This window comes from Nicotiana sylvestris, chromosome 8 (genome assembly GCF_000393655.2).
Source record: "Nicotiana sylvestris chromosome 8, ASM39365v2, whole genome shotgun sequence".
Lineage (NCBI taxonomy): Eukaryota > Viridiplantae > Streptophyta > Magnoliopsida > Solanales > Solanaceae > Nicotiana > Nicotiana sylvestris.
The window spans coordinates 33,315,127-33,341,073 of NC_091064.1; the positions used below are offsets into that span (position 1 = coordinate 33,315,127).

Sequence of the window (25,947 nt, forward strand, 5' to 3'; positions counted from 1 at the left end):
CTTTTTTGTTATTGGGACCGAATCTGCTCCTCCCAGTCCTATCGGAGCGAACTTCTCCCCTCGGGGTGTTGTTGTCGACCCTCAGCATTGTTTGATTCGCAGGAGCATCGGGAGGAACCGGCTCTCGTCTATTCACATTATTTGAAGCCCTCGACAACGCTTGCTTCAACTCTTTCATAATTTTATCCTGTCGCGTGAGGTGTCCTAGAATGATCACATGTTGCTCTTGCAAAACCCTTACCGTGTCAACGACATGTTCCTCCTCAGCATCATCGGGAGTTGTCTACCGAACATGTCGAGGATATTGCATGCCATGCACCGATGTGGTGTCGTTCCCCTCGTCATGGGTGTCACTAATTGAGTCCTCGAAATGAGGCTGATCCCCTCGAATCTCGGAATTGTGCGTGTTGTTAATATCATTATCTGCCATTTCTTATGATTTTTTCTAAGACAGAATAATCAAAACACGTTTGTAAAAAAAGGCAAGGATCAATTTAATTGCACGACTATCTAGGCCCCACGGTGGATGCCAAACTATTTATCCGTAAAATGGTACAGTTGAATTTATACGTGGTTTCTAGACAAGTGAATTAATTTGATTCTGAAATAATAAGATAGATAAAGAAATATGAAATACTTAGCCTTGAGATGGAAACGAAATGGCAGAAACACACTGGTTCCGGGCACAACAATAATGAAATAGAAAAGCAAGAGGATAAAATTGTATTAAGCTTTGGATAAAGTATAGTATAAGTTTTCCAGAAAATTCATGTCCTTACAATGATAGCTGAGCTCACTATTTATAGCTACGTCTTGGGAAGAAGGTACTAGGATCGTGCCCCTCTTTAATGCAATTATGATGGTCATTGATGAAGATATAACGGTGAGTATAAATGCCAAATTCTTTGTAACGGGCAATAGTACTTAATGCCATGGAATATTCTCTATTAAATGCTACCAGGCGAGGAGTATTTATTACATCCTTATGAGCGTTATTCTTTCCGGTGACAGACGGAACAATTGCCTTCGGTCTTGGACATCCCCCGTCTTAGGTTCCATGTGTTCCTTTTTTGGACGGCCACGTGACATATCATATTTTATCCTATACAGCCTCATAAAACTTTTATTCCTTAAACTTTTAAGACCATAAGTCTCAAAAGTCTTTTTTCTTTAATTACGTGTCATGTCAAACTATCTCATCTAAAGTGAAACGGAAGGAGTATCTCTTAAAAACAGTTTCTTCAAGGTTGGCATTTCATTATAAAAGTGGTAATCTTATTAAATAATCTGTGTTCAACTACCCAATATCTTGGGAGAACAACTAATTAGTATTTCCGTGCTTCGTCAAAATTAAACAACTATGTACTAACTCATATTTTAACATTACTAATTTTTTGGCCTGTGTATTGAATGTATATGCTGATATATATAGTACGCAGTTGCATTGTTTTTGAAGAGGTGTAGTTGTTCATTTTATCATGACCTGACGTCAAAATTTTCAAACCACTTGGTGCAGCGTCTAGTACTCCATGCATCCAACATCGTATGTATATGCCTTTTTATTGTTTCTCATAGCTTGTGGTACTAACAATAGTTTGGCCAACACGGATTATTACGAAGGTAAGTATTCTTTCATCCTTAATTACAGATTTTAGATTTGAGTTTTGGGTATGGAATCGCCTTGTTAGGAAGAACTTTAGCCCGTAATATGAGATTTTTCGTGACAAATTCAAATTTAGTCGAGTCAAAATATGAATACTGAACACTGGGTGAAAAACAAAAGGGATTTTATCACTTTTAGCCCGCACTAGAAACTATTTATATTCGGTAGCCGAAAAAGTATTTTGTCTAGCGGTTTTCCCCTTTGTCCCGGTTTCTCTCTTTGTTCCGACGAGTATGATAGTATTTTGTCTAGCCCTGTTAGCGATTTATGTTTTGTTTCACACTTTTGCATAATATTTGTGTTACTGCTTTTCCGTTTATTTGCAGTCTCTCACGTTGCTGATATTATTTTTCGAGTTTTGTTGTCACAGATCTATTGTCTCTGAGCCGAGGGTCTCCCGGAAACAGCCTCTCTATCCCTTTGGAGTAGGGGTAAGGTCTATGTACATTCTACCCTCCTCAAACCCCACTGGTGGGATTTTACTGGGTTTTTGTTGTTGTTGTAGCCGAAAAAGTGTATAAAATTTATACAATTTTTGTAAATAACATACAAAATATATATATACACACAAATATTATACAAAAAATATATATATTTTTTGGCTATTATTTTGAGAGCGGTTATATAGTTTTCCAAACTATATTGCGGAATAAAATCCATTCTTTTTTCATGGATACGAGCGACACCTTTACGATTGGTAAATTAACACTTTGCACTCTTAGAAAAATTCGGAGCACCGCATTTGCCAATCATGAGGATCATTGCATCTAATCAAACTGTCATGTGAATTGTGATTATTTAGGGTCTTTACATTATTTACTTACATCAAAGGGCTTCTAAGTGCATTATATTACTTGTTTCAGAATCTTGCATCTGCCCCTAAATTACTGGTAACTTTTGTTGTGGACAAGAGCTACTAGACAACGACAAGAAGTTTGTGAGACTACGGACCGTTATTGTGGATAAAAAAACATAAGCTAAAACTGTTGCTAATTCATACATATAAAAAAGGGACTACGTTACCGCGAAGCAAAACCCATTAATAAGCACAAAATAGGAGCCCTCTATCTAAAGATGCTCCCTCGTATAAATGCCTCGTAACACATTCTCCACAATTCAACCACCACTACTTCTCTAGTCTACCCCACAATACTTGCTTCAAAATCTTTGTGAACTATGGCACTTCCTATGAAATCATATATGCCAATCTTCTCCTTATCCATTTTGATACTCGCTCGCTCTTGTAATGCTGGTGGAATTTCTATTTATTGGGGCCAAAATGCAAATGAAGGAACTCTAGCAGAAACTTGTGCCACCGGAAACTATGAAATTGTGAACATAGCTTTTCTAGCGACTTTTGGCAATGGCCAACAACCCACGATAAATCTTGCTGGTCATTGTGATCCAAGTCTTGGCGAGTGCACTAAATTAAGTTCAGACATAAAATCGTGCCAATCAAAAGGAATAAATGTAATCCTATCAATTGGAGGCGGAGCTGGATTTTATTACCTTTCCTCTGCTGATGATGCTAGAGACGTTGCCACTTATCTTTGGAACAACTTCTTAGGGGGACAATCGAGCACTCGTCCTCTTGGCAATGCTGTTTTGGATGGAATAGACTTTGATATTGAAGGCGGAACGAATCTATATTGGGATATTTTGGCCAAGTCACTTTCTGCATATAGTAGTATGGGGAAAAAGGTGTATTTAACAGCAGCGCCTTAATGTCCATTCCCTGATGCTTGGATTGGAAATGCATTAAACACAGGGGTTTTCGATTACGTTTGGGTTCAATTCTATAACAATCCTCCTTGTCAATACAGTACTGGTGATATTAACAATCTTGAATCTGCTTGGGAACAATGGACTTCAGATATTCCAGCTACAAAGATTTATCTGGGATTACCAGCAGCTCCTGCAGCCGCGGGGAGTGGATTTATTCCAGCTGATGATCTCACTTCTCAAGTTCTTCCAAAAATAAAAAGCTCAGCTAAGTATGGTGGAGTTATGCTGTGGTCAAAATACTATGACGATCAGACTAATTATAGTTCTTCAATCAAGAATGAATGTCTGAAATGGTGAGCCATATGTTAAGTCTCTTTAGTATACGTGCTCGGGAAAAATACATATGTATCTAATATCATCTCTTTTTATCTGTAACCATATATATATGTATAGAACATTATGTAAATAATTTTTCGCTATATGAGTCGTGCACTACTTTTATTTGTCAAGGTTCCTCCTACCGCAGAACACAAAACAACAGAACTTGTGTGTCTTTTTTCCTATTAAAATTATTAGAAGTTTTGTAGATTTTTGAAGCAGATAATGAATTTCCTTAGGTTATCAGGCAATACCGAGAACAATTAGTCAATTATATAAGATTTGTGATTTGCAATTACCTGGCAAGACAAAAGCGCTAGTATACATGATCTCTAAGAGACAATAATATATAGTCATTATATTCACACTTGCTAAATTCAGCACCAAACACTAAATTTGTATCTTGTAGCAGTGGCGGAGCTAGCACCGTCGGTGCGGGTTAAAATTTTGAACCGATAAAACTTCAAATCTTGGCTCTACTGCTTGTAGGGACCAAAAGGATCGCCTTGGGCCAGGCCATTAACAATCCAACGTCAAACTTAGATCAGTTAAGCCCAAGTAACTGCATATATTTGCATGAAAATGGCGTGGGATAACCACTAATTAAGGTGGTATTTATATTTTATCCAGCAATTCTAATGTTGAGCAAAAATAGCCACTACTCTATTAAAATTAATATGAAAAGACATTTTTACCCTTTCTTCCATAGAACCGGAGCCCCGACAATGGCGAGAAGCGCAAGACAATCACCATTACCGGCGACCACCAGAACAACAACATCAATAATAACCCTAACCCTAAACAACTCATCGGAATCCTCCTCCTCATCGTCGTCCGAACAGCAGCAGCAACATACAACAGAAATCCTAACTCTGAAACTGAAACAGAAGAAGAAGAGCGTTTCATGGAAGCCAGGTACAGTGGATAACGAGTTCCTCAACAAGAAGAGCTCTAAGATTTGCTGTATATTTCACAAGGAAAAGCCTTTTGATGAGGATGACAGCGATGACGATGAAAATGTGAATCAATCAAATAAGAAGGATCTATTGGTACAAGCTCAAAAGTTAAGGACAATAGGTCTTGAAGTCCTGAACTTAGACTAAGAAGAAGTGTTTTTTTCAAAAGTGCTTTTGAAAAAAGTACTTTTGGAGAGAAGCAGTTTGTGTTTGGCTAATCAGTCTGAAAAGCACTTTTGAGAAATAATTTGTGTTTGACCAAGCTTTTTAGAAAGTGCTTTTAAGTGTCAAATTACGAATAAGGACATGAATAGATTTACTTAATAATTAATATTATAAGTAAATAAATAATATCAAAATTTTGTTATTACATGCAATAATTAAAAAAATTCATTTTATTTAAGTAAAATATGAAAATAAAATTAAAAAGTACTTAATTCTTTTAATATAAGTTAAATATATTAAAATTCCTTCAACAAATATAAAAGTAGTCATCCCCAAAGTCACTATATATTAGAAAGTTTTCCTAAAAATAAAAAGAAATATTTATAAATTAATATCCTAAGTATTAGGTTTAAGGGTTATTTTGGTATATACTATATTTTATTAAGGGTATTTTAGGTAAGAAGAAAAGCCAAAACTGCTTCTGCTTCTGCTTTTGGAAAGAAGCTACTTTTTTCTGCTTCTCTGAAACTGCTTCTGTTTCTTCCCAAAAGCACTTTTTTCCCAAATAAACTTGACCAAACACCTCAAATTAGGAAAAAAAGTGCTTTTGGAAAAAAAAACACTTTTTTCTCTTGAGAAGCTTGGCCAAACAGGCTATTAGGCTAAGAAGCCCAAAAGTTAAGGACAATAGGTCCTGAACCTAGACTAACAAGCTCAAAAGTTAAGGACAATAGGTCCTGAATTTAGGCTAAGAAGCCCAAAAGCTAAGGACAATAGGTCCAGAACTTAGACTAACAAGCTCAAAAGTTAAGGACACTTGGTCCTGAACTTACAGTTACAAGTTCAAAAGTTAAAGACGTGTAGTCCTGAAGTCTTGAAGTTAAGTTCAAAAGTTAAGGACACATAGTCCTGAAGTCCTGAAATTAAGTCAAAAAGTTAAGGACAAGTAGTCCTCAAGTCCTGAACTTAGAGTTCCAAGTTCAAAAGTTAAGGACATGTAGTCCTGAAGTCTTGAACTTAGAATTACAAGTTCAAAAGTTAAGGACATGAGCAGAAGGATATTTTTGTCCGGGCAGTTAAAGTTTATTAAAGCAGTGGCTAAAGACTAAAGACATTTTAAACAGTGGCTTAAAAGTAAATACATGTGTTATTAGTGGCTAACCGTGCACTTCCCCCTAAATTTGCCTCTTTATTATTAATCGAGTGGTTGGGCAAGTCCAACAGCATAAATCGGTAAAAATAGCACGGGCTGTCCAGTTTTCGGACTAGTCATTCAAAAATAGTCAGCATTTGCCAAGTCATTGAAAAATAGCCACTATTTTGCTGCAACAGAGACCGGTCCAGCATAATATATTGGAGTTTGGTGCACCTGTGTATGAACTTCCAGCATATTATGCTAGAACTCCAACACACGGAAAGTTCCAGCATAATATACTGGAGATACGAGCACTTGTGTATGAACTTCCAGCATATTATACTGGACCGGTATAATTTGCTGGAACTCTAGTATATTATGTTGGAGTTCTAGTGTACTTATGCTGGAACTCCATTATATTATGCTGGAGCTCCCGTATACTTATCCTGGAACTCCAGTATAATATGCTGGAGTTCAAGTATACTTATGTTGGAACTCCAGCATATTATACTGGCGTATTTTCCGGGTTTTGAACAGTGTTTTCGCTCAGATTTATCTTTAAATGAAAAGTGGCTAAATTTTAATTACTTTTGAAAGTGTGGCTATTTTTGAATGACCACTTGTAAATCTGACTATTTTTTAATTTCTCCCCATAAATCGAGGTAGTTTTCAACTATGTATACTTTGTATCCACATATCTATATCAGTATTCTTTGTAAATTAGAAGCTAAAACATAACAAATGAAGTTTTCAACTATGTATACTCTCTCTGTACGTTTATTTATGTGCTATTTTATTTTTAGTTTGTTCCAGAAAATAATGCTTTTCTATACTTGAAAGATAATTTAACTTTTAATTTCTTATTTTATCTTTAATGAAAGTTATTATAATCATACAAATATTATGACATGTTTAAGATCATACAAGTTATAAAAGTCTTTTAACCATACAATTGTTATACTATAAGTTTCAAAAGACTTTATTCTTTCTTAAATTTTGTTCCGAGTCAAATTACGTCACACAAATTAACATAAAATACTTATTAGTTATTCTCGTATAGAGCCAAGCCATTTAATTTCTACCTACATTATTGTCAGAATCAGCAGAGTTAGTATTTTTTTTTTTTTTAAATGAGCAGGAAATGGCATTCCATGTAAAACTTATCTGTCATTCTTCTGCGTACCCAAATTGATACCTAGCTTGTGGCTCGTGGTACAGAGCATCACCGATAATATCGTAACTATTTGTTAATTGTTATTTACTTTAAATTAAATAACTCAGTTAATATTAATAGTTAAAACCATATTAGAGTACATATCAGTAGGTAAAAATACATGTATGAAAGATATTTGTCTTGTGTATATATATTTATTAGTTCGGTATAAACATCGGAGATAAAATTTTAGTATGCAGGTACATTGCGGCATTTATGAGCTACTTGATTATTTTTTTTGGAAGCTTTGTAATGATCGATATCGTCACTGCCTTCAAGTTCTTGTCTCTTCCAATAACAGCGATATATCTTTCCATGAGCAGCTATATACATAACGATAGCTATCGGAAGAAGCGTATCCAAAATTTTAAGAGGATGGGTGTATTGTACTACCGTTTGGTTTGATTTCATAAAATTCTATCATGATAATAAATTGTCGAGCAAACTATTTAATACAATTATCACATAAAGTATAACCTTTGTTGTAAAAGTGTTGCTGAAGGAGACCAAGAGAGGAGTCAGATGAGAATTTTGATATTTTGGAAATATTGAAACTCCAAGAACTAACAAAAAAAAAAAGAACAAAAGAAACTGACAAAACGGGACAAGAAGTAACATAAAAGAAAGAAAAGACAACCAAAAAAAATAGGAACATCAAAACGGGAATGGGGAACTGTAATAAAAAGGCAGGGAATGGATTCGATCCCTTGATTTGAATGGATAGAGTTATTGAATATCTGGATTGGTGGAAGGTGTTAAATCTATGGATCTGGAGGAGCAAACCCTAGCTAGAAGAGAAGGAGGAAGATGAGCAAAGGAAGAGGAAATGATACTGTACAAATGACCCATATTTATACACTCCACTAACTACCATTTAACCTCTAACTAACTAACATTAAATAGTCTAAACTACCCCTAATCCGGTAATACTACATTAAGTCACCTTTTTCATAACAATCCCCCTCAAGCTAGATGGTGCAAACACATCAAACACACCTAGCTTGGAACTCAAATATTCATGTTAAATTCTGCTCAACCCTTTTGTCAACAAATCTACCTGTTGTTCCCTTGTACCTACATACTTGGTTGCAACCAATCCTTTCAACACATTCTCTCTTATAAAGTGGCAATTTATATCAATACGCTTTGTGCGTTCATGTAATACTAGATTTGCAGCAATCTGTATGGCTGCCTTGCTATTACCGTGAATGTTTACAGGCAGCTGAACCTTAACTCATATCTTTTTTATCAGTCCTATTAGCCATACCAATTCTGCAATTGTGGCTGCTAGGCTTCTGTATTTTGCTTCAGCGAGAGCTTCTAGAGATTGTTGTCTACCTCTTGGACTTCCAAGACACCAAGGAATTACCTAGCTTGATCAAAAACCCTATCACAGATCTCCTTGAGTGTTGACTTGCAGCCCAGTCTGCATCACAATAGGACTCCAGTGTTCCTGTGTTTTTGCTTTATATCAAAACACCTTGTCCTGGATGATTCTTGATATATTTAACAATTCTTATTGCTGCCTCCATATGAGATCTTTTTGATTGTTGAAGGAATTAACTTAGCATTTGCACACTGAATGCTAAATCAGGTCTTGTCACAGTCAAATACAGCAGCTTCCCCATTAAACTTTGATGGACTACTGGATCTGGTAATAGTTCATTTATAGTATTACTTGTAGTCTCCAAATGATCATTATACTCCTTTCTTGTCAGCTTTACATTGACCTCTAGTGGAGTGGCTATAGGCTTTGCTTCTCTAACGCCAAGCTCAGAGATGATCTCTAAAGCATAATTTCTTTGATGCATGAGAATTCCATCTGCAGACCTTGCAAACTCTATACCAAGAAAGAATTTTAACTCTCCTAAATCTTTAATTTTAAAAGTTTGTCGTAGAGCTGTCTTTGTCTCCTCAATCAACTAGAAGGAGGTTCCAGTAACTAACATGTCATCCACATACACTAGTACTATCACAGTACCTTCATTGGTCTTCTTGATGAACAAAGAATGGTCATATTGACTCTGAGTAAAGCCAAACTGATATAATGCTTATGTGAGCTTCTCATTCTACTGCCTATGAGCCTATTTAAGGCTATACAAGGATTTAAAAAACTTGCATACTGGCTGAGACTCCCCCTGGCTTTTGAATCCCAGTGGCAGTTGCATATAGATCTCATTAAAGAGATCACCTAGAAGAAAGGCATTGTACACATATATTTGATGGATATGCTACCTTTGAGCTGCAGCTATGGACAATATAGTTTTTACTATCACCATATTCACAACAGGTGAAAATATCTCTTCGTAGTTAATTCCTCTTTTTGACTATATCCTTTAGCTACTAACCTAGCTTTAAATCTCTCCACTTCACTTGAGGCCTTGTATTTGACTTTATACACTCATTTGTAGCCAATTGGAACCTTTCCTGTGGGAAGTGAAACTATGTCCCATGTGTGATTGCTTTCTAGTGCCTCAATCTCATCTTTCATAACTTCTATATACCTAGTATCTAACTAGCCTCAGCAAAAGTAGTAGGTTCGACAATAGAGGAGAAGGCTGATAGATAGGCTAGGTATTTAGGAGATACTCCAGTATAGGAAATATGGTTTGCAATAGCATAAGGGACATACTCATAAACATTGAATGACACAATATCCTTCATCCAAATGGGAGGATTCTTGGGTCTGGATAATTTTATTTCATCCCCTATAACTGGAGGAGCAGTTGAAGCTGGTTAAGGAAATGAATGTTGCACTTGTTCTTGATCAATAGCTTCTTGAGCTGTTGGAACTGATTCTCCTGTACCTTCATCTGCAGCTTCAACATCATTAAGAACTGCTTCTGTGTCATCAACTATATCTCCCATGTCTGATTATGGTAGTACATTGTCATGATCATTATTGTATCCCATGTCAGGTACATGTGGAGTTTCTGTCAGCAGAAGGTAATCTGGTGTTGTATCAGGCTAAAGAAAGATTGGTGAATATTTTCTTCTTGCTTGTCTAAATGGAAAAACATTTTCTTTGAAAATAACATCATCCATGTTGACAAAAAAACAATGATTAGTAAGATTTAGGAGCGCATAACCCTTCTAAGTTGCTGCATATCCTATCATTAATGCTGGTATAGCTCTTGACATCAGCTTATCCCTTTCTTGAACTGCTTTGGCATAACATATGCATCCTAACACCCTTAGGTGATCTAGTGATGGTTGTTTGTTGTACACCTTATGGAAAAGAGAGATGCCATTAAGGACTGATGAAGGAATCCTATTGATAATATGAACTGCAGCAAGAACACAGTGCCCCCAATTTTTAAGAGGTATATGACCCTGAAATCTCATTTCTCTAGCAACTTTTAGAATGTGTCTATTCTTTCTCTCAGCTACTCTATTTTGCTGAAGAGTATAGACACAGTTTCTCTGATGAACCATCCTATAGCCCGTTTGGCCAAACTGCAAAAATCAGCTTATTTTGAGAAGTGTTTTTCTTCAAAAGTATTTTTCTCAAAAGTACTTTTGGTGAGAAGCAGATTTTGTTTGACTAATTAGTTTGAAAATTACTTCTGAGCAGCAATTAGTGTTTGGCTAAGCTTTAAAAAATTGCTTCTAAGTATTTTTCTCAAAAGTGATTCTCAAAAAACTGCTTTTGGAGAGAAACTACTTTTTTCTGCTTCTTCAAAACTGCTTCTGCTTCTCCTCAAAAGCACTTTTTTTCCTTCCAAAAGCTTGGCCAAACACCTTATTTTTGGCCAAAAGTGCTTTTGGCCCAAAAAAAGCACTTTTGGCCAAAAAGAAGCTTGGCCAAACAAGCTATAAGACTATTGAACAGCTCATTACAAGTGGAGTTAACAAACTCCAATCCATTATATGTTCTGATTACCTTAACAACTTTATTAAATTGAGTTTTCCCATAGGACATAAAGAACTTTAGAACTACACACACATCAGACTTGAACTTCAGTAAAAATAACCATGTCATTCTAGAAAAACCATCCACCAAAGTCAAGAAGTATTTATTTCCATCAACTGTTGGTAATTTATAAGGAACCCATATATCTAGATGAATTAAATCAAAGCATTGTATACTTTTTATGTTACTACTAGAGAATGAAAGTCTAGTATACTTAGCTAGTAGGTATACATGGCATGTATTCACAACTATAACACATTTGTCAGATTTAACTGGGAAAATATTCTTCAACAGTCTAGAAGGCACATGTCCTAGCCTCCTATGCCACAAGTCAATGTCTTCCTCCTTTTTTTGGTTTTGTAGTATCCTTCACTTTCAGTGTTGTTTATGTATTTATCTTATTTGCCTGTGGGATTAGGATATAGAGACATCATGTTCTTTACCAATCTCCTTCACCCTCCCACTGTAGAGATCCTGAAACAAACAAAAGTCATGATAAAAGGCAACACAACAGTGTAAGTCTTTTGTTGCCTTGGATACTGACAACAGGTTATATCTGAATTTTGGGATATGAAGAACATCTCTAAGTATACTTCATGCTGATATAGGACTTGTACCCATATGTATAACATAGACTACATCTCCATTAGGTAGGTGAACTTTCTTAGAGTCACTGGGTTCGATTTCTTCTGACTTAGACAGTAGCTTTAGATCAGACACCATATGATTGGTAGCTCCTGTATCAATAATTAATTCTGGAGGCTTATGGGCTTACTAAGAAGACCCTACTAGTACCTGTTGCCATGTTTGCTGAAGGGGTTGATAGAGAGCTTTTTTTTAGCATCTGCAGTATCTGTTCATATTGTTCCTTAGTGAAAGTGAAGGTCATTGGTTGTTTCCCTAATGAGTTATCCCTTGAGCCTGAAGACTATGACGACCCGGCCGGTCATCTTAATAATTAACGTCCTCATCCCCTATTAAATGCCTTCCCCAAGTTTAATTATGCTATTTTAATTTGCCGGAATGTTCGGTTCTGAGTTTCGGAGAGTTCTGAGACACTTAGTCCCTAAATGAGAGCTTAAGTGTTGGAAAGTTGACCGTAGTCGGAATAGTAAGAATACGACATCGGAATGTAAATCTCATGGTTCCGTTAGCTTCGTTGGGTGATTCGGGCTTAGGGTCATAATCGGATTATGGTTTGGAGGTCCGTAGCTAAATTAGGCTTGAAATGTCGGAAGTTGAATTTTTGAAGTTTCTGGTCCGATAGTGAGATTTTGATCCGAGGGTCAAAATGAAATTCCGGAAGCTGGAGTAGCTCCGTAGTGTTGAATGTGACATGTGTGCAAAATATTAGGTCATTCGGACGAGGTTTGATAGACTTTTTTATCGAAAGCGTATTTTGAGAAGTTTGGAGTTCTTAGGCTTAAATCCTTGGTTAATTCGAGGTTTTGATGTTGTTTTAGATGTTTTAAGGATTGGTACAAGTTTGAATAAGGTATTAGAGGATGTTTGTGCTTTTTGTTGAGGTCCCGGGGGCCTCGGGGCGATTTCGGATGGTTAACGGGATGTTTGAAGAATGTTGCAGTTGCTGTATTTTTGCTGCTTCTGGTATTTCCGTACCTGCAATTTGGGGACCGCAGGTGCGGCGCCGCATAAGCGGCTCAATAACCGCGGAAGCGGAATTTGGGGAGTGCATCAGGAATCGCAGAAGCGGTACCACATCTGCGGACTGGGAGTCGCAGATGCAAAATCTGGCCTTAAGTGGGAAGTCGCAGATGCGACATTTGTTTCGTAGAAGCGGGACCGCAGATGCAGTCCCAGGACCGCAGATGCAGAAACTGCTGGGCATTATTTTAAAAGGGGTTCCGCGACTTGGGGGTTTATTTTCACCATTTCTAATCGTTTTTGGAGCTCTTTGAAGGGGATAGAAGAAGGATTCGAGGGGAATCGCTTGGAGGTAACATCCTTGACTTCATAATTTATTTTTATGTGATTAAAGACCTAATTAGTGGTGAAATATTTGGGAAAAATGGGTAATTAGGGCTTGAGTTTAAGAGACTTTTGAATGAGGATTTGAGGGGTCATTTGGACTCCGATTTCAGTGTTTTTGCTATGAATAGACTCGTGAGAGTACGAGGTTTCTGAAAATGTAAATTTCACCTGATTCCGAGATGTGGGCCCGAGGGGCATTTTGATCATTTTACAAAATTTCACGTATTAGCTTAGAATTTAACTATAGAATCAGTTACTTAAAGTGTTTTTTACATTATAAAATTGAATTGAATAGATTTGGACTATTTGGAGTTGAGTACTCGTGGCAAAAGTATGGTTTCAGATTGATTTTTGAGCCGGTTTGAGGTAAGTGGCTTGTCTAACCTTGTGTGGGGGACCTTCCCCTTAGGATTGGTATATTTGGTAATTGAAATGCCTTGTATGTGAGGTGACGAGTGCATACTTGTGCTAATTGTTGGAAATCTGGTTTTCTTTGAGTAATTACTAGTATGTTTCCTTTCCTGTTTCTATTACTTGCACTATTAAGCATGTTGTTAGCTTAGAAAAGCATGTCTAAGTGACTTAATTGCTTTATTTGATTCAACCTGTCTTACTTTAATTTTGTGTAGCATGTTAGGCTAGAATATCTTATTGCCTTAATATGAAATTTTGCCATTTCTGCATATCTTCCTGCTGCTGCTGCTGTGTATTTATTTTGGGACTACGGATGTGGGATTCCGGTAGCTCCCCCTTGTCTGTTTACTTTGGGACTACTGGTTAGATTTCCGGTAGATCCCCCTACACATTTAATTTGGGACTACGGGTTAGATTCTTGATAGATCCCCCTGCACAGTTATATGGAACTACGGGAATGCACCCGGTAGATTCCCCCAGTACTGAGTATTTACATTTGGGACTATGGAACGGGATTCCGGTAGATCCCCGCACACTATGAGTTAGACTACGGGATGAGATCCCGGGAGATCCACTGGATATGTACAGATGGGACTACAGGACGGTATCCTAGGAGATCCCCGATTGTTATTATTGGTGTTGAACTGTATTTCCTTTCCATGTTTACCTTGTTTCTGTATAGTTATTGTTGTCCTGTACATCTTGTGTTATTTTATTGTCGTAATTATTTATACTGTTCTGTTCTATACTATTGACCTTTATATTTTATTTAATCTCAGTAGGACCCTGACCTTCCTTGTCACTACCCAACCAAGGCTAGGCTTGGCACTTACTGAGTACTGTTGTGGTGTACTCATGCCCCTTCTGCGCATGTTTTTCATGTGCAGATCCAGGTACCGCTACTCAAGCCTACCATTCTTGAGGGAGGTGACTGCTCTAGAGACTTCGAGGTACATCTGCCGCGTCCGCAGACAGAGAAGTCCCTTTCTATTCTAGCTGTTAAACATTTCCCTTATGTATTTTTCTTTCTTGTTAGATATTCTGGAGTTAGACTGTTGTGTTTCCGTGAGTTTCCGGGTTTTGGGATAGTGTACTTGGTTTTGAGAATGTTGCGTTGTATATGTCGAGCGGCATTATAACTATTGTTTTCATTCAGTTATTTCGGTTTTGATTATTTCTTCCGTAAGTTTCATTTATGTTCCACATTTGTTAGGCTTCCTAGTCGTAGAGACTAGGTGCTATCACGACAGTTCACAGAGGGCGAACTAGGGTCGTGACAAGTTGGTATCAGAGCTCTAGATTCATATGAGTCATGGATCACAAGCCGGTTTATTAGAGTCTCGCTGATTGGGACGGAGACGTCTGTACTTATTTACGAGAGGCTATGTAACTGTTAGGAAAATTCCACTTCATTTGATTTCCTTGTCGTGCGACATTTTGACATCATAATTCTAAACTTATGTCTTCTATTCTCTTATAGATGGTGAGGACAAGCACTACCTGAGACGATCAGGCACCCGCGCCCCTACTACAACCATTAGAGGCCGGGGCCGGGGTAGAGGCCGAGGACGTGCACGTGGTGCAGCTAGAGCACCTACGCGAGCTGCCGCTGAGGTACCACCAGCAGATCCAACCGGAGCCCAGGCACCTGATATGTCTACCGCTACTACTACTCCAGCTCTTCAGGAGACTCTGGCACAGTTCATGAGCATGTACACCACTCTGGCTCAGGCAGGGTTGCTTCCCCTTACTGCAGCTACATCTCAGACCAGGGGAGGAGCATAGACTCCCGCCGCACACAATCCTGAGCAGCGAGTGCATGTTGAGCAGGTCCCTGAGATTATTCTTGTACCGCCTGCAGTGCCAGTTCATCCCGAGGACAAGGCAGCGGCTTCCGAGGAGGAGTAGTTGAGGCTTGAGAGGTTCAATAAGTGCAAGCCTCTTGTATTCAGCGGTCTAGCATCAGAGGATGCTCTGGTATATTTAGATAAGAGTAACCTCATTCTCCATACTATGGGTATATCAGGATCGAGCGAGGTTTCCTTCACTACCTTCCAGCTTCGAGGAGCCGCCTATGAGTGGTGGTGCACCTATGAGTTAGACAGTCCGGATGAGGTTGCTTCACTGACTTGGACTCAGTTTTTAGATCTGTTCCTGAGAGAGTATGTTCCTCAGAGTCTCAGGGACGCATGGCACGCAGAGTTTGAGCATTTGCGCCAGGGTGATATGACTATCTCAAAGTATGCTGTATGTTACACCAGTTTGGCTAGGTATGCGCCAGCCTTAGTTTCTACTGTCCGCGAGAGGGTTCGCCGGTTTATTGAGGGCCTTATTCCCAGCACCAGATCTAGCATGGCTCGTGAGTTGGAGATGGATATTTCTTATCAGCAATAGTGAGCATTGCTAGGAGGATTAAGGGTATGTATGCTAGGGAGAGAGAGGAGAGGGAGGCCAAGGGGTCTCGAGAGTCGAGCCATTATTCTGGTGCTCATACCCCAACCGTAGGTCATCATGGTAGGGGTTATATGAGTTGTCCTATTCATTCAGCTCTTCCAGCGACCAGTAGTGCTCCAGCTCCTCCTAGGCCTTAGGAGCCTTATTATACACCTCCGGTTTCTAGCGCGCCTCCTACGCGGGGTGCTTTCAGAGGTCAGTCCAGCAAACCTGGACCGAGCCAGTCACAGCCACCACATCCTCTAGAGCTTGTTTTGAGTGTGGTGACACACGTCATATGGAGAGGGATTTCCCCAGACTTGGGAGGGATGCACCTCCATAGACTTCTCAACCACAGCGTGCCTCGCAGAGTTCTCAGGCTATGGTTACAGCTCCAATTGCTACCCCACCTACTCAGCCAGCTAGAGGTGGAGGTTGGGGAGGTAGAGGTTGCCCTAGAGGGGGAGACTAGGCCAGATACTATTCCCTTCCTACCCGTACCGAGGTTGTTGCCTCTGATTCTATCATCACAGGTATTATACTGGTTTGTCACAGAGATGCATCGGTTCTATTCGATCTAGGCTCCACTTATTCTTATGTGTCATTTTATTTTGCTCTGTATTTGGGTGTATCTCGGGATTCTTTTAGTTCCCCTGTTTATGTTTCTACTCCTATGGGAGATTCTCTTGTTGTGGACCATTTTTATCGGTCATGTTTGGTTGCTCTTAGTGGTTTTGAGACCAGAGCCAACTTATTGTTACTCAGTATGGTTGACTTCGATATGATCTTGGGCATGGACTTGTTGTCACCCCATTATGCTATTCTTGATTGTCACGCCAAAACCGTCATGCTGGCTATGCCAGGTATACCGCGTGTTGAGTGGAGGGGTACTTTAGATCACACTCCCAGTAGAGTTATTTCTTTTCTTAAAGCTCAGCGTATGGTTGAGAAGGGGTGTGACGCATACTTAGCTTATGTGAGAGATGTCATTATTGATACCCCTTCATTTGATTCAGTTCCAGTAGTACGGGATTTTCCCGATGTGTTTCCAGCTGATCTCCCAGGCACGCCACCTCATAGAGATATTGATTTTGGCATTGATCTGTTACTGGGCACTCAACCCATTTCTATTCCTCTGTATCGTATGGCTCTTCCTGAGTTGAAGGAGTTGAAGGATCAATTACAGAAATTGCTTGATAAGGGTTTTATTCGGCCTAGTGTATCACCTTGGGTGCTTCTATCTTGTTTGTGAAGAAAAAGGATGATTCTATGCGTATGTGTATTGATTATCGCCAGTTGAACAAGGTTACAGTGAAGAACCGTTATCCTTTTCCTCGTATTGATGATCTGTTTGACCAGCTTCATGGCGCACAAGTGTTTTCTAAGATTGATTTGCGCTCAGGTTACCATCAGTTGAAGATTTGGGAGCCAAATATCCCAAAGACTGCTTTCAAGACTCGGTATGGTCATTACGAGTTCCTTATCATGTCATTTGGGCTGACCAATGCCCCAGCAGCCTATATGCATTTGATGCATAGTATGTTCCGGCCGTATCTTGACTCGTTTGTCATTATCTTTATCGATGAAATTATGGTGTATTCCCGGAGTTGGGAAGGTCATGAGCAACTCCTGAGGACTGTGTTTCAGACTCTGAAAGAGAAGAAGTTATATGCTAAGTTCTAGAAATGTGAGTTTTGGTTGGATTCAGTGGTATTCTTAGGCCACGTGGTATCGAGTGAGGGTATTCAGGTGGATCCAAAGAAGATAGAGGCCATGCAGAGTTGGCCCAGACCATCCTCAGCTAATGAGATCCGCAGTTTACTTGGTTTGGAGGGCTACTACCGTCGTTTTGAAGAGGGGTTTCATCGATTGCAGCCCCTATGACTAGGTTGACCCAGAAGAGTGCTCCGTTCCAGTGGACGGACAAGTGTGAGGCGAGATTCCAGAAGCTCAAGACAGCTTTGACCACAACCCTAATTCTGATATTGCCTACAGGTTCGGGGTCTTATATGGTCTATTGTGATGCCTCGAGGATTGGCCTCAGAGCGGTGTTGATTCAGAACGGTAGGGTGATTGCCTACGCATCCAGACAGTTGAAGATACATGAGAAGAATTACCCTGTTCACGACCTTGAGTTAGATGCCATTGTTCATGCCCTGAAGATTTGGCACCATTATTTATATGGGGTTCCCTGTGAGATTTATACTGAACATCGAAGCTTGCAGCACTTGTTCAAGCAAAAGGATCTAAATTTGCGCCAGAAGAGGTGGTTAGAGTTTTTAAAGGATTATGACATCACCATCTTGTATCACCCGAGCAAGGCCAATGTGGTGCCCTATGCTTTGAGTCTCCAGGCGGAGAGTTTGGGGAGTTTGGATTATTTACCAGCATCAGAGAGGCCTATGGCGATGGATGTTCAAGCCTTAGCCAGCCAGTTTGTGAGATTGGATCTTTCGAAGCCTAGTCGGGTTCTAGCTTGCGTGGTTTCTCGGTCTTCCTTATTTGATCGTATCAGGGAGCGACAGTATGATAACCCTCATCTGCTTGTCCTCAAGGACAAGGTTCAACACGGTGATGCCAGAGATGTGACTATTGGCAAGGATGGGGTATTGAGGATGCAGGGTCAGATTTGTGTACCCAATGTTGATGGGCTTCAGGAGTTGATTCTAGAGGAGGCCCATAGTTCGTGGTATTCCATCCATCCGAGTGCCGCGAAGATGTATTAGGATTTGAGGCATCACTATTGGTGGAGGAGGATGAAGAAAGATATAGTTGGATTTGTAGCTCGGTGCCTCAACTATCATTAGGTGAAATATGAACACCAGAGGCCAGGTGAGTTGCTTCAGCAGATAGAGATTCCGGAGTGGAAGTGGGAGCGGATCACCATGGACTTTGTAGTTAGACTCCCACGGACTTTGAAGAAGTTTGATGCTATTTGGGTGGTTGAGGATCGGCTGTCCAAGTCCACTCATTTCATTCCTATGTGTACTACCTATTCTTCGGAGCGGTTGGCGGAGATTTATATGCGGGAGATTGTTCGTCTACATGGTATTCCAGTTTCCATCATTTCAGATAGAGGTTCTCAGTTCACATCACGGTTTTGGAGGGCCGTTAAGCGTGAGTTGGGTACTCGGGTAGAGTTGAGTATAGAATTTCATCCTCAGACAGACAGACAGTCCGAGCGCACTATTCAGATTCTTGAGGATATGCTCTGTGCATGTGTGATTGAGTTTGAAGGGTCTTGGGATCAGTTCTTGCCTTTGGCGAAGTTTGCTTACAATAACATCTATTAGTCCAGCATTCAGATGGCACCGTATGAGGCTTTATATGGTAGGTGGTGTAGGTATCCGGTGGGTTGGTTTGAGCCGAGTGAGGCCAGATTATTAGGCACATATTTGGTTCAGGATGCTTTGGAGAAGGTGAAGGTGATTTAGGACAGACTCCGTACATCCTAGTCCAAACAGAAGAGTTACGCGAACCGGAAGGTTTGTGATGTTTCCTAAATGGTCGGAGAGTGGGTTCTGCTTCAGGTTTCACCTATGAAGGGCGTTATGAGATTTGGGAAGAAAGGGAAGTTGAATCCAAGGTTTATTGGCCCTTTTGAGATATTGAGGCATGTTAGGGAGGTTGCTTATGAGCTTGCCTTACCTCCCAGTTTGGCAGGAGTTCATCCGGTATTTCATGTTTCGATGCTCTGGAGGTATCACAGTGATCCGTCGCACGTGTTAGATTTTAGTTCAGTCTAGTTGGACAAGGATCTATCCTATGTTGAGGAGCCGGTGGTGATATTGGACAGGCAGGTTAGAAAGTTGAGGTCAAAGAACATTGAGGTGACCTGGGAGACCGAGCAGGATATGCGCAGCCGTTACCCTCATCTTTTCACTACTTCAGGTATGTCTCTATGCTCGTTCGAGGATGAATGAATGTTTAAGTGTAAGAGGATGTGACGACCCGACCGGTCGTTTTAAGAATTAACGCCCCAATCCCCTATTAACTACTTTCCCCAAGTTTAATTATGCTATTTTGATTTTTCAGGATGTTCGGTTTTGAGTTTCGGAGAGTTCTGGGACACTTAGTCCCTAAATGAGAGCTTAAGTGTTGGAAAGTTAACCGTAGTAGGAACAATGAGAAGTCGACCTCGGAATAGAAATCCGATGGTTCTGTTAGCTCCGTTGGGTGATTTCGGGCTTAGGGGCGTGATCAGATTGTGGTTTGGAGGTCCGTAGCTAAATTAGGCTTGAAATGTCGGAAGTTGAATTTTTGAAGTTTCTGGTCCGATAGTGAGATTTTAATCCAAGGGTCGGAATAAAATTCCAGAAGTTGGAGTAGCTCTGTAGTGTTGAATTTGACGTGTGTGCAAAATTTCAGATCATTCGGACGAGGTTTGATAGACTTTTTTATCGAAAGCGTATTTTGAGAAATTTGGAGTTCTTAGGCTTAAATCCTTGGTTAATTCGAGGTTTCAATGTTGTTTTAGGTGTTTTAAGGATTGGTACAAGTTTGAATAAGGTATTAGAGGATGTTTGTGCTTTTGGTTAAGGTACCGAGGGCCTCGGGGCGATTTCGGATGGTTAATGGGAAGTTTGAGGACTGTTGCAGCTGCTGTATTTTTGTTGCTTCTGGTATTTCCGCACCTGCAGTTTGGGGACCGCAGGTGAGGCCCCACATAAGCAACTTAGTGAGCGCAGAAGCGGAATTTGGGGAGTGCATTAGGAACCGCAGAAGTGGTGCAATTACCGCAGAAGCAGTACTGCATCTGCGGACTAAGAGTCGCAGGTGTGGAATCTGGCCTTAAGTGGGAAGTTGCCGATGCGACATTTGTTCCGCGGATGCGGAAACTACTGGGCATTATTTTAAAAGGGGTTCCGCGACTTGGGGGTTTATTTCCACCATGTTTAATCGTTTTTGGAGCTCTTTGAAGGGGATAGAAGAAGGATTCGAGGGGAATTTCTTGGAGGTAACATCCTTGACTTCATAATTCGTTTTATGTTATTAAGGACCTAATTAGTGGTGAAACATTTGGGAAAAATGGGTAATTAGGGCTTGAGTTTAAGAGAACTTTGAATGAGGATTTGAGGGGTCATTTGACTCCGATTTCAGTGTTCTTGCTATGAATAGACTCGTGAGAGTACGAGGTTCTCGAAAATATAAATTTCAGTCGATTCCGAGATGTGGGCCCGAGGGACGTTTTGGTCATCTTACATAATTTCGTGTATTAGCTTAGAATTTAACTGTAGAATCAGTTATTTAAATTGTTATTTACATTATGAAATTGAATTGAATAGATTTGGGCCATTTGAAATCGAGTACTCGTGGCAAGAACGTGGTTTCAGATTGATTTTTGAGCCAGTTCGAGGTAAGTGGCTTGTCTAACCTTGTGTGGGGGACCTTCCTCTTAGGATTAGTATATTTGGTAATTTAAATGCCTTGTACGTGAGGTGACGAATGCGTACTTGTGCTAATTGTTGGAAATCCGATTTTCTTTGAGTAATTACTAGTATGTTTCCTTTCTTGTTTTTATTACTTGCACTATTAAGCATGTTGTTAGCTTAGGAAAGCATGTCTAAGTGACTTAATTGCTTTATTTGATTCAACCTGTCTTACTTGAATTCTGTGCAGCATGTTAGGCTAGAATCACTTATTGCCTTAATATGAAATTTTGCCATTCCTGCATATCTTCCTGCTGCTGCTGTGTATTTATTTTGGGACTACGGATGTGGGATTCCGGTAGCTCCCCCTTGTCTGTTTACTTTGGGACTACTGGTTATATTTCCGGTAGATCCCCCTGCACATTTAATTTGGGACTATGGGTTAGATTCTTGATAGATCCCCCTGCACATTTATATGGAACTACGGGAATGCACCCGGTAGATTCCCCCAGTACTGAGTATTTACATTTGGGACTATGGAACGGGAGTCCGGTAGATCCCCGCACACTATGAGTTAGACTACGGGATGAGATCCCGGGAGATCCACTGGATATGTACAGATGGGACTACAGGACGGTATCCTGGGAGATCCCCGATTGTTATTATTGGTGTTGAGTTGTATTTCCTTTCCATGTTTGCCTTGTTTCTGTATAGTTATTGTTGTCCTGTACATCTTGTGTTATTTTATTGTCGTACTTATTTATACTGTTCTGTTCTATACTATTGACCTTTATATTTTATTTAACCTCAGTAGGGCCTTGACCTTCCTTGTCACTACCCAACCAAGGTTAGGCTTGGCACTTACTGAGTAGCGTTGTGGTGTACTCATGCCCCTTCTGCGCATGTTTTTCATGTGCAGATCCAGGTACCGCTACTGAGGCCTACCATCCTTGAGGGAGGCGACTGCTCTAGAGACTTCGAGGTACATATGCCGCATCCGCAGATCGAGAAGTCCCTTTCTATTCTAGCTGTTAAACATTGCCCTTATGTATTTTTCTTTCTTGTTAGATATTCTGGAGTTAGACTGTTAGATATTCCAAAATTGTGTTTCCGTGAGTTTTCGGGTTTTGGGATAGTGTACTTGGTTTTGAGAATGTTGCGTTGTATATGACGAGCAGCATTATAACTATTGTTTCCATTTAGTTATTTTGGTTTTGATTATTTCTTCCGCAAGTTTCATTTATGTTCCACATTTGTTAGGCTTACCTAGTTGTAGAGACTAGGTGTCGTCACGACAGTTCACGGAGGGCGAACTAGGGTCGTGACAAAGACTGCCTCTGCATTTGCTATCATGGTGAAGCTTGAGTCAGCATATGCTGAGCCTGAGTCTAACATTGCACCTGCATAAATGGTTGTACCTAAGAGTAATATGACACACTTGGATGTTCAATGTAGGCATTGTAAGCAACAGCTCCCCCTTTCTTCTTTGTAATGACCCGACCAGTTGTTTTGCTCTAGAACCTCGTTCTCTTAAATAAGACTTTCCGTACTTGCTTTTACTGATTTATGACTTGCGAGGATGGTTGGTTCGGAATTTGGGAGAGTTTGGATTGAAATCGAAATACTTAGTTCCTTAATGTTGGCTTAAAAGGCCAAGTTTGACTTCGGTCAATATTTTGAGTAAACGACCTTGGAATTGGGATTTGTTGGTTCCAATAGGTTCGTATGATGATTTCGAACTTAGGCGTATGTTCGGATTGGGTTGTGGATGACCTGGGAGCGTTTTGATGCTTAATAGTGAAAGTTGGTTCTTGAAGAACTTTGAAGTTCTTTAAATTTGGTTTAGAGCGGGTTTTGGTGATATCAAGGTCAAAACCAAATTTCGAGATCGGGAATAGTTTCGTAATGTCATTTAAGACTTGCACGCAAATTTTGGTATCATTCCGAGTAGTATAAGTACGTTTCGGCGCATTGGAAATAAATTGAAGAACTTGAAGTTCTTAAGTTTGATTCAATTGGTTTTAGGGTGTGATTCTTAGTTTTAATGTGGTTTCGGGCATTCCGAAAGTTTGAGAAAGTCCGTTTTATGATTCTAAACTTGTTGGTACATTCGGGCGGGGCCCTCGGGGCCTCGAGCGTTAATCAGACGAAGTCCAGACCAAGTTAAAAGTTTGGAGCAAGAGCTGAAGCTCCAGTTGCTATCATAACCGCACATGCGGTTGGTGAGCCGCAACTGCGAGCTCGCAGATGCGGACAACGCCTCACAGATGCGGCCCAAGAAGAGGAGCCCAGGTTTCGCAGATGCGGCTCCTTTTCCGCAGAACTGGGACAGCATGAGCAGTGTCCGTCCAAAAAGCGACCCCAGCCGGCACAACCAATTCCGCCAAAGCGGAAACCTGGTCCGCAGAAGCAGACACCTAAACCGCATAAGCGAATCCATAGGTGTTGCCTTGTCACCGTAGGTGTGAAGGGGCAGTGAGGTTCAATTAATACGGGACTTAAGCCATTTTTATTTATTTTCTCTCACTCTTTGAGCGATTATTGGAGCTTCTTGAGAGGGATTTCCACCTAACTTTTGGAGGTAAGTAATATCTACCTATTGTGAATTCAATACATAGATTTAGGTAGATTTCAACATGAAAATTGGTAGACATCATGGGTTAGATGAAAAACCTAGGGTTTGACAAGAATGAGATTTTTACCATGAAATTGACCATGAAACTTGGCGATAATCATATATTTATGTTCCTTAGGTCATAGGTAACAAATTCCTTCAAACATTTCTAGAATCCGGGCACGTGGGCCCAGGGGTGAATTTTAGGAATCTTGCTTTTGGGGTTGGGTAATCACTTTAATAGTTAGACTATGAACTTTTGAACCTATAATGATTGGTTTTTACACTATTTGAATAGTTTTGGATTGTTTGACTCCGGTTTGAGGGTTTGAGTGCATTCTTGAGTTTGAAAGTAGGCTTTGAGACGAGGTAAGTCTTTTTTCTAACCTTGTAAGAGGAAAATTTTACCATAGGTGAACTTAAATAATATATGATTATTTGTGGGGGGCTACGAACTCATGAAGTGACGAGAGTCCGTACATAACTACTATTCTTATTATGTTCAGGTAGTTCTAGGCTTATACCATGCTTTGTGGGTATCATTTACTGAACATATTCGTCTATTTGCATTGAATGGAACTAAGTTTAGGATTTCAAGATTTCAAAGGTTTTAAGTAAATTATTATTTTGAAAAGAATTGAGAAAATTACGTTATATTTATATTTAACCGCATCGCAAGTATATTCCGCGAGCGGGGTGGCTATTTTCACTACTCTCATGGGAGCAGGCCGTTCGGCTCGACAGGTTAATAGATGCATTTATGATTCGCGTCGTTCGACCCTCGGCAATGCACAGTTTACATTTTTATGTTGGATCGGGCCGAACGTCCTCGGTGGAATTCTTTGTGATAATCGAACTGGAAGCCATTTTCATAATTGGTATAAATTTACTGTTTTAGAGATCATTTGTTTAAAAATCAAGGAAGTGTTTTGGTTTCTTATATATGATGGAAGAACTATATAATTATTTCTTGTTCTGAGTTTATTATTAGTTCTGTGTATCATGTTTATTTAAAATCACACATTATTATATTATTGGCCCTAGTGAGTGTTGAAGTCGACCTCTCGTCACTATTTCTTCTAAATTAGACTAGATACTTACTAGGTACATATTTTTATGTACTCACGCTACACTTCTATACTTGATTGTACAGGATTTGAGGCAGGTGTATCTGGCCTCCAGTCTAGCGCATAGATTGATTCTCCAGCTCGAGACTTCCCGGTGAGCTGCCCTTTTGAGCCGTTCTGCAGCAGCTGGAGTCTCTTTTATGCTTTTATTTTCTGCCTATTTTCTTTCAGATAGGCTAGTATTGTTTTGTATATTCTACTAGATTGCCCACATACTTGTGACACCAGGTCTTGGTACTCACATTAGTAGACTTATGGTTTTGGGTTTGCTTACATGATTACGATTTGTACTAATTGCTTCCATTTATATAAGTTAAAATTGGAAACTCCTAAATCTTTTTTTAAAATAAGGAAAAAAGCTATTATTTACAAATTTATCTAAAACGGGAAATCACTAGTTGATCAGTGTCGGCTTGCCTAACAACGGTGTGCCATCACGACCTATAATGGAATTGGGTCATGACAACATAGTATCAGAGCAATAGGTTCACGTAGGTCTTACAAGTTATGGGTAGGCCTAGTAGAGTCTTGCGGATCGGTGCGGAGACGTCCATACTTATCTTCGAGAGACTATAGGGTGTTAGGAAACTATTCTTTATTCATCTCCTATTGTGCAGTTGATGGTATACTAAGTTTACTTCTTATATTCTCTCACAGATGGTGAGGACTCATAAAATGGACGTTCCAGCAACGGGAGGAGCTGCTCCCCCTATTGCTAGAGGTCGAGGCAGAGGCCGGGGGAGGGCACCGGCCCGAGGGCGGGGACAAGTGTTAATACCCAATTTTTCTTTATATATTTTTCAATATGCAAAATAACTTCAAAATAGCATATAAATGAATATATAAGCAT

General features: G+C 39.8%; 1 protein-coding gene and 1 pseudogene across 1 annotated transcript; both read left to right on the plus strand.

Moving 5' to 3' along the window:
- Positions 1 to 2,839: 2,839 nt before the first annotated feature.
- LOC104215374 (acidic endochitinase-like) lies at positions 2,840 to 3,745 on the plus strand (annotated as a pseudogene).
- Positions 3,746 to 4,491: 746 nt separating this feature from the next.
- LOC104215375 (protein phosphatase 1 regulatory subunit INH3) lies at positions 4,492 to 4,869 on the plus strand. Its single transcript, XM_009765161.2, has one exon. It carries the CDS (start codon positions 4,492 to 4,494, stop codon positions 4,867 to 4,869), a length of 378 nt encoding a protein of 125 aa, XP_009763463.2.
- Positions 4,870 to 25,947: the final 21,078 nt, after the last annotated feature.